General features: G+C 37.2%; 1 protein-coding gene across 1 annotated transcript; it reads left to right on the top strand.

Annotated features, from left to right (window-relative positions):
- Positions 1-1,944: 1,944 nt before the first annotated feature.
- Positions 1,945-8,754, top strand: LOC139809393 (fatty acid synthase-like; the record flags this gene model as incomplete). The annotated part of the gene is made up of 5 exons (XM_071772253.1): positions 1,945-2,255; positions 2,352-2,539; positions 2,888-3,135; positions 3,363-3,594; positions 8,327-8,754. Coding segments are annotated over exons 2-5 (1,065 nt in total), but the record flags the coding sequence as incomplete, so codon positions are not given.
- Between the last annotated feature and the right edge of the window lie 1,478 nt (positions 8,755-10,232).

Below are 10,232 nucleotides of genomic sequence, written 5' to 3'. Positions count from 1 at the left end.
CTTCCTTCTCCTTTCTTTAATGTGCGCCTCCTGCCCTCCATTCTCCTTCAATGTGTACCCCAGATATTTGAACTCTCTGACCTCTTTTAATTTCTTTCCCTTCCATCTCCAATCATACTTCCTCTTTCTCCCTCCTCCTTTCCTGAATCTCATTATCTTTGTCTTCTCTATACTCAGCGTTAAACCCTTCCTGTTTAAATACCCCTCTAGCCTGCTTATCATAGATCTCATGTCCTGTTCCCTCCTCTGCTAGTACTGCTATGTCATCTGCATACATTAAAGTGTATATTTTCTCTCCTTTTAATCTCACACCTCCCCATTCACCCTTCTTCATGTAATCCTCTATGTCTGCAATTAGTAAAAGTTAAACAGTATCGGGCTTAGCGGGCATCCCTGTCTTAATCCAAATGGGTAAGTAATTAAAAACTTGATAATGGAAAACCACTGTGACGGCCGGAAAAAAATGCTATTTTCATGAATTTTTTTTCGCGAGAAATAATAAATTTAATTAAATTGGTTTGTTATATTTCTTTAAAGTACATATATTAAATATATTGTAAAAAAAACATTAAAAAATATTAATATTTGCGCCTTTAGCGTGTGGTGCCGTGTACTTCCGCAAAAAAGCTGAGCGGTCGCATATCTCGGTCAATTTTTATCCGAATGGCGCAGTTTAAAAAAAAAATTCGGGATTTAGACGAACATTTTGCCAAGTCATTCGGATAAAAATTGACCGAGATATGCGACCGCCCAGCTTTTTTTGCGGAGGTACACGGCACCACACGCTGAAGACGCAAATATTTTTTAATGATTTTTTTTTTACAATATATCCAATATATGTACCTTAAAGAAATGACAAACCAATTTGATTAAATTTATTATTTCTCGCGAAAAAAAATTTATGAAAATAACATTTTTTTTCGGCCGTCACAGTGGTTTCCCCCCTTAACAAGTAGCAAGTAAAAAGATTTGAGACACGGTCAGCAGTGCGTAAGTTAACGTTATATCAACCTTTAATAACTAATAAGATAAAATAATTATAATACCTCGGATGTTTCGGTTCTGTTTTGAGTCGTCTTCAGCGATGCACTAACAGTCAAAATCAAAGACAGTAAAACTTTCCACGAAAAAATTTAAGTAAAACCTTATTAATATTATAATCATAGTTTGTGATATGCTCGAAACAGAAATAACAGTCAGGACAAAGAGAAGTAAAATCACACACTTACCAGAGTTCCGAGAACGCAAGAATAAAAAACATATATTCGTAACTTTGTACCTTCAAATTAGTTTTAAAGTTTAGATTTTTCCATTTAGGCTACAACTTATGAGTTAATATATTGAATATTCAATTAGTGAAAAGAATCCGAATAAAATCTAAATTAGGGCAAATACAATGCGTGTGTGTGTGCGTTTTGTACAATAAGTAGATTTACGCTAAGCATATATTCTAGCTTGTATATCTCTATTTAAATTGAAAATAATTGATGTGAAATATATAATAAAGAAAACATTTTCTTTCAATAAACTTAGAATGTTATAATAAATTCCAATTATATTAGTTCATACGTGACGACTTACGTGAAGATATATTGTATAATAATATAAATAATAATTATATCTTACATATTAGGTATTAAAATAACGATTGTTTTACTTTTTTAATTAAATTATTTCACAACATATCTAAAACTCACACAATAATAATACTCACAAACATAAAATGATAACACATAGTAATTTTTTGATATTCTCTTTCTGAATTCATTTTGGTTCTACGTATTGGCAAACTCCTCAATAATTCCCACGATTGTGTGGTAAATATATCGTAACGGAAGCGTCAGCTATTCAAATATTTACAATTTTAATCGGCTTCATCATTATCATATGTATGTAGAAATAGAATACACATGTAACACAGAAACTATAAATAGAGCAGATTTAGTTTTGACTTCACTCGGTCACATATCGCCACGGTGGAGCATACTCATTGTCAGTCTCGCATAGCCAAGCTTCCTGTAACTCAGCGTTTTCTGAGCTTTGTGCGAGTTGTACCAGCGTAAGCGAACTCCGGTGCTGTTGGGAGGACGGAGGCCTGGACGGCGTGCCAGGCGCGGCATCTCCAGAGAAGCAGGAGTCAGGACACTCCTCCAAATTAGAGGGTAAGAAGCAAGCTAAAAAAAAACCTAAAAAAAAAACGTCGATTTCACTGCTCTCGAGTGTTTCACTTGCCACGGTACTTCCACTTCCTATTGGTACGTATATGTAATATTAAATTGTATTTGATTATTTTTTTTTATTTTACATTTATGTCTGTTTTCTCAAAAAATAAATAATGACATTTGTTGTAGAATTTGTCTGTTTCGAAAAAATAAAGATACTATGAATCGACCGAACATCAGCGTCGATGCTGAAGAAGAAATCGTAATCTCTGGTATTGCTGGCCGATTTCCTAATAGCGACAATTTAAAAGAATTTCAAGAAAATCTTTTTAACAAGGCGGATCTTGGTTCGAGCGATCATGGACGGTGGAATAACTGTAATAATTTCTTTTTTATATGACCTCATTTTCGCATTTTATGGACTGATGGGTGATTTAATTTACTTCTCTTGTCGTTGAAGTTCTGACTGTCATTTCTATTTCGATTATATTATAAACTATGATATTATAGAGATAGGCTAAGAGCCTTCGTAGAAAGAGATTATTTTGATTCAGTTGTCACCGCTGAAAATCTGACTATTCAAAACAAAGCCGAAATTTCCGATGTATAATTATATATTAGTTATTATAACGTTAACTTACGCTAACGTACGCTTTGTCAACCGCATTGTACTGTCAAAGCCTTCTTTTACTTGTTACTTTTTAAAATATTTATTTCTTATATAGCTTATAATATACCCCATCAAATTGGTAAAGTTAACAATATCGAGAAATTCGATTCAGAATTTTTCAACATACCCGCAACAGAAGCTCATATAATGGACCCTATGACTAGAATGTTACTCGAGCATACTTATGAAGCAATTATCGATGCGGGTGTGAACCCAAAAGAATTACGAGGAACAAAAACGAGTGTTCTTACAGCAATTTCTCAGTCAGAGACTCGAGCATATTTTTCTTTTAAAAGTTCTGAGGTGTGATATATTTAATTATTATATAAAACACAATTAATAGAAATTTATTTAAAGAAATAATAATTATATGTGTAAAATTTTTGTCGCAAATATGGAAATCTGTTTCCTTAGTATGTAAAGTTTAAAAAAATTATACAACAGTTTTTAATAATTTTACAAATAAATTTGACTTGTTATTTATATATTTCAATACTTCAAATATATTTACAAACATGTATGGTGATTAGTTAGCTAGATTACCTATGACTGGATGCAACGTTTCTTTCGTGGCAAATACAATTTCTTACTGGTTGGGCATTACTGGACAATCGCATAATATTGATACTGCATGTAGTTCAAGTATCTCTGCTATAGTGAAAGCTTACGAGCAAATTCGATCCGGAAATTGCGATGCTGCCATTATCGCTTCCGCCAGTTTATGTCTCAGTCCTTTCGTCCAAATGCAATTTTGCAATCTAGGTATGTATTTATTATATCTTATTATATTGTATGTTACGTCATAAAAATTATTAATTATTAAGGTTTTATTTGTCCGTTTGAAGATAATGAAAAGTCCGAGTGGATTTGATTTCAACAAAAGAAACTTTATTAGGGTAACTCCGGTATTTACGCCGCGCGGGGATTTATGCCGCAAAAGTCAGAAAAAATTTCTATTTTTGAATTTCGAAGTATAGGTTTCAATGGAAAATTTATACAAATAAACCGGGCTAAAATATGTAAAATAAAAATATAAATAAAACTTTCGCGAATCACTTACCGCGCTGGTTCTTAGTTAGCCCGGTTTATTCGTATGGATTTTCTATTTTTGATTAGAATGAAGATATTTGCTCGCAATCACTCTGTTATATGCCTTTATTTATGCTATATTAGTATTGTGTTGTAATGTCAGTTCTTTAACTGTTAGTCCTTTGAGACCACACTGGGCGACTACCCCACAAAAATTCAAGGCCCAATATTTTTAAGATAAGCTTTATAATCAGTGTTCCTCCACCCAGGATCTCTCGTTTGAGTCCTTCTCTTGAAGATCCGTGCAGTAGAAAGGTTTTAAGCTATGTCAGTTATGTTTGGCAAACATTTGAAAATTATTATTGGGATGGTGACCACTCAGGTGTGACCTTGATATATATTTTTTATCGCGATCAAAAATTGCAACATTTTTGTTCATCGAGCACATTTCAAGTTCTGCACCATACATTTTTTAACAACACTCTATTTTTGAACAACATAACCGTAAAGCATTTCACTATTACTCCTACAAGTTCCTTAAGAAGAGCATGTATATAATATTACAAAAAAGAAATGATATCTCTTTAAATTACAGCGCCAATTACAGAGAGAACATATATATTGCCTCAAAAAATAATTGTTGCACTACTTTGAAAAATTTTTACATTGTGTCAATTAGAAAAGTATGTATGATAACAATTTTATAAGATTAAAAAATTTTATTTAAATTTAACAAGGGAATACAAGATATTTAAATACAAAGTTTACATGTGTATTTTTTAGTGGTCACAAAGAATTACAGAGGTACACAGTACAAAATAAAAATATTTTATTAAAATACATAAATTTTTCTTGTAAAAAAACTTGGCGCTGCTAGACCTCGAAATTTTAAATAAATAAATAAATTTATCCTTTACTTAATGATAAGCCGCATTATCCGCCGTCCGCGTCGTCACCCGCACACCCATATCACTCACTCGCACATCTACGCTGATAATCATTTAATATTACTCCCATCGCATTATTTTCTGAATTATTTTTATTTATTGTTGTCCTTATTTATTTAAAATTTCGAGGTCTAGCAGCGCCAAGTTTTTTTACAAGAAAAATTTATGTATTTTAATAAAATATTTTTATTTTGTACTGTGTACCTCTGTAATTCTTTGTGACCACTAAAAAATACACATGTAAACTTTGTATTTAAATATCTTGTATTCCCTTGTTAAATTTAAATAAAATTTTTTAATCTTATAAAATTGTTATCATACATACTTTTCTAATTGACACAATGTAAAAATTTTTCAAAGTAGTGCAACAATTATTTTTTGAGGCAATATATATGTTCTCTCTGTAATTGGCGCTGTAATTTAAAGAGATATCATTTCTTTTTGTAATTGTAATAGATCACTTGAAGCGCGACTCTTCTTTTTGATAAGGTAACATAATTTTGTGATGTGTATCACTTGGGTTATAATTTTTCGGAAATAAAGATACTACTGCTTAGATTTTTTCAAGATTTTTCGAGATATAAAGATTACGTCTACCACTTGTTACTTAGGTTTTTTCGATGTATAATATACTACCACTTTCTTTTTTTTTTGAGATAACTACATATACACTACTATGCGTGTACTTGGCGCCTTTTTTTACCTTTTTTTTAAAAAAAGGTAATTTTGTACGGATATCACGCCTTTTTGTAGTATTACGCATTTTATAAACAGTATGTACAGGGTAAAGCTATTTGGAGGTATAATACTACCACTTTGTTTTTTTCGAGGTAACAACATAACAGGGTAACAACATAATACATATACACTACTATGCGTGTACTTAGCGCCTCCTTTTACCTTTTTTTTAAAAATGTGTATACACATAATAAAAATGCGGAATTATTTTTGTCAGACATAATTTTAATTCATCCAATTTTTATTATGTCAAGACATAATTTTAATTCATCCAATTTTTATTATGTCTAGACATAATTTTAATTCGTCCAATTTTTATTATGTCTAGACATAATTTTAATTCAGCGAATTTTTATTATGTCATGACATAATTTTAATTCTGCCGCTAGGGAATTTTTAAGTCGATTCTTATGAATCAAGCTTGAATTCGATGACGGGTTCCAGATAGTGCGCTCTATAGTTTTCGGTGTCCAGGTGTAATAATACGTTGAATTCGATGTCTAGGTGTCCCACGTTGCCGATGACGAGGTCCACATAGTGCGCTCCGTCTACGTGTATTAATACCTCGAATTCGATATCTACGTGTCCTACATTCAGATTTAAAGTTATTAATACACCTAGACACCAAAAACTACGAAGCGCACTATGTGGACCTCGTCATCGGCAACCTGGGACACGTAGACATCAAATTCGAGGTATTATTACATCTAGACACCGAAAACTACGGAGCGCGCTATCTGGACCTCGTCATCAGCAACCTGGGACACCTAAACGTCAATTTCAAGATATTAATACACGTATACACCGACAACTATGGAGCGCACTATGTGGACCTCGTCATCGGCAACCTGGGACACCTAGACATCGAATTCAAGATATTAATACACGTAGACACCGAAAACTACGGAGCTCACTATCTAGACATTGTCATCGGCAGCCTGGGACACCTAGACATCGCATTCAACGTATTATTACACCTGGACACCAAAAACTACGAAGCGCACTATGTGGACCTCGTCATCGGCAACCTGGGACACCTAGACATCGAATTCAACGTACGATTACATCTGGACACCGAAAACTATGAAGCGCACTATCTGGATCCCGTCATCGGCAACCTGGGACACGTGGACATCGAATTCAAGGTATTAATACACGTAGACACCGAAAACTACGAAGCGCATTATGTGGACCTCGTCATCGGCAACCTGGGACACCTAGACATCGAATTCAACGTACAATTACACCTGGACACCGAAAACTATGAAGCGCACTATCTGGATCTTATCATCGGCAACCTGGAACACGTGGACATCGAATTCAAGGTATTAATACACGTAGACATCGAAAACTACGGAGCGCACTATGTGGACCTCGTCATCGGCAACCTGGGACACGTAGACATCGAATTCAACGTATTATTACACCTGGACACCGAAAACTATGAAGCGCACTATCTGAATCTTGTCATCGGCAACCTGGGACATGTGGACATCGAATTCAAGGTATTAATACACGTAAACACCGAAAACTACGGAGCGCACTATGTGGACCTCGTCATCGGCAACCTGGGACACGTAGACATCGAATTCAACGTATTATTACACCTGGACACCGAGAACTATGAAGCGCACTATCTGGACCTCGTCATCGGCAACCTGGGATACTTAGACATCGAATTCAAGCTTGATTCATAAGAATCGACTTAAAAATTTCCTAGCGGCACTTTCTGCCAAGCGTAGAGAACCTTCTTTTCCGGCAGCGGTGGTAATACGATGTAAGGATACGAAATCTCTCCAGATAAACATGAAGGAATTGACTCAATATATATTATATAAGTATATACCTAATTTACCTAAAATACCTAAATAGAAATCTTACTCCTGACCGATAAGTTTATCGACCTAATTTCGAAATACGCGCGCGATATCGAAACTGGCGATACCTGCGCCGCCAGCGTCGAAAAAGTGAAAGTAACGTTTCTGATTATGACGTCATCATATAAGAACGTCGGCGTTAGAAGTAGTAGTAGTATACGTATCTTAAAAATAAATTTTCACAATTGGACTTTGCGTCGCAATATCTCCGCTCGTAGGGCACGTAGCGGAATATTATGAGAGAAACCCCCCCCCCTAATTGGACCCCAAGCTATCGATCAAGCCTACTTAGAACTTGATCCGTTCACTCGTTATCGAGATCTCAACATCTCGGGTACTCGCAACCCGTCGCGTCGCGTAAAAGAGTCACGGTCGGTCTCGCTCCGCGTGTACTTGGCGCGAGACACTACCGTGTCTCTTGATTCTTGAAAGCATTTTCGTAAGAAATTTTTGAAGATGTGAACAATTAGATATATACCAATAAAGCAAGAAGTTTAAACAAAGAAAATGAAACAAAACACAAAATATTATCAAAATAAAGATATTTAACCGGTAGACCAAATCAAATTGTACGACAAGCTATATGCGTGATTTTGATGTAACTCTATTAAATAATCTCGAACAGTATAGAACAATTACATTATTTCGTTCGGATGCATTAGCACAAATATTTCTTTTTGTACTGTCTCCTGTGAAATCAACAAACTCTTGTTGTGTGTGAATTATATTAAGATTATGTTATTATTTTACGTTTTTGTTTATTCAATAACGTGCTCTGTGAAACAATTGCACTCTTTGTCTGTAATGTTCAATAAGCCCATGCTTCCTTTCTATCCTTACATTTAGAGATTGAATCGAAGCTTGAAGAACTTTATTTAATAACATGAATTAATTTCCTTCTAGGAGTTCTATCTTCTGATGGTTACTGTAAACCCTTTGACGAGGAAGGCGCCGGATATATGCGTGGCGAGACGATCGCGGTAGTATACCTGCAAAAGGCAAAAAATGCAAGAAGAATATATGCGACCATCGTACACGGTAAAATAAATTGCGATGGTTTTAAAGAAGAAGGTATTACCTTTCCATCGGTCGAAAAGCAAAAAATATTGTTGGACGAATTTTATAAGGAATGTGAGATCTCACCCAATGAGTTATCTTACATGGAGGCTCATGCAACTGGTACTCTTGTCGGTGATCGCATAGAAGTTATGTCTATTGACCAGACTTTATGCGCTAAAAGAAACACTCCTTTATTGATGGGCTCGGTAAAATCGAATATTGGGCATTCCGAACCCGCCAGTGGCCTTTGTCAAATCGCAAAGGTAACATTTGTAATAAAATGATTTAACACTGACTTTGCTTAAAATGTGATTATAGCAATTTATTTTTTTTATATTGTTACAATTATAATACATATGTATATAATACATTTATGTAAAATAATTACTATAATTACTGCTATTAAAAAAAAAATGTGATTTTTTAAAGGCCCTACCGAACCAACTACCCACCCCCCAAGCCAATACCCACAACCCCACCACCATCCTCTCCCCGACCTCCAAAAATATATCCCCACTCCTTCACATGATTCTACACCCCCTGCCCCAACAGCAGACCACAAATCTCTCCGCCGCCTTCCACCTTCTCTTCACCTAAAGCCTCCATCCAAAATCGCCCCAAAACCCCCCAACCCCTCCCCTGAAAACACACCACCAACACCCCCAACATCCCTTAACCTAAACAGGTCCCCTAAACACCACAAACTAACACCGAACCCCTAATCCCCCCCCCATCCCCACAATAGACAAAAACACAACACAGCACAAAAACCGCCTCCCTACCTACAAATGACACCCTACCCCAACACCCCCTCACCCCCCACTCCCCACTCCCACGAAACCTTACAACCACCGAACATAAACTCCTCACTCAAACCCCTACCCTCCCCACACCACCGCCTCACCACTATTAAACAATCCCCCCCAAAACCAACCACTCCCCCCATACCCCACTACTCCACTACAAACACCCCCCCCCAACCCACCACCAAACTCCCAAAACCAACATCCTTCGCTTCACAACCCCTATACCTCAAAATACAACTAGTCATCTCGTTCATCTCTATACTCTCCCCCAAAACCGAATCTACCTAACATCACCCAACCTACCCCTCAAAATACACCCCACCAACATAATTTCCCATCCCCTTAACCACCCCACCAACAATACAACGCATCCATCCCCACAGAACACCCCAACCCCTCATCCCACCATAGCCAAGGACAAAGCCCCCACACCCCCCCCCCCCTCCATGCGACCATCCAAATTACCCCACCCCCCCCACCCCCCCCAAACCAGTCAACAATTACACCCCATAATCCCCTCCAACTTTCCCACCCAGCCCCCCATCTACTCACTCCCCCCCCCCACACGTCTCCCTCTTAAACCAAACATAGCATCCCCTCTACCCCAACCTAACCACCCACCCACACCCCCCCACCCACCCATCCCCCGCCACCTCCCCACTCCCCCTTTCCACCCTCCCGCCCTCCCAACAACCTCCATTCAAACTCTACTCAGCCAACCCCCCCCGCCCCCCCCTCCACCGCCCCACACCCCTAAACAACACTCCATTTAAATCCGCCCACCGACCTCACACATCCTCCACTTCCCTCCACACACAACAAGCCCCCTCAAACCCCCCCCCCCCCCCCACTCAACCACAGAGAACACCGCACCCCCTCACTCACTCACACCCCAACCAAGCATCAACACATTAACAGCAAGAACATATACAACAGGACAACTA

Source organism: Temnothorax longispinosus, chromosome 3, assembly GCF_030848805.1.
Source record: "Temnothorax longispinosus isolate EJ_2023e chromosome 3, Tlon_JGU_v1, whole genome shotgun sequence".
Taxonomy (NCBI): Eukaryota; Metazoa; Arthropoda; class Insecta; order Hymenoptera; family Formicidae; genus Temnothorax; species Temnothorax longispinosus.
Note: the sequence above shows the minus strand (reverse complement) of the source record. Positions and strands in the feature narration are given on the sequence as shown.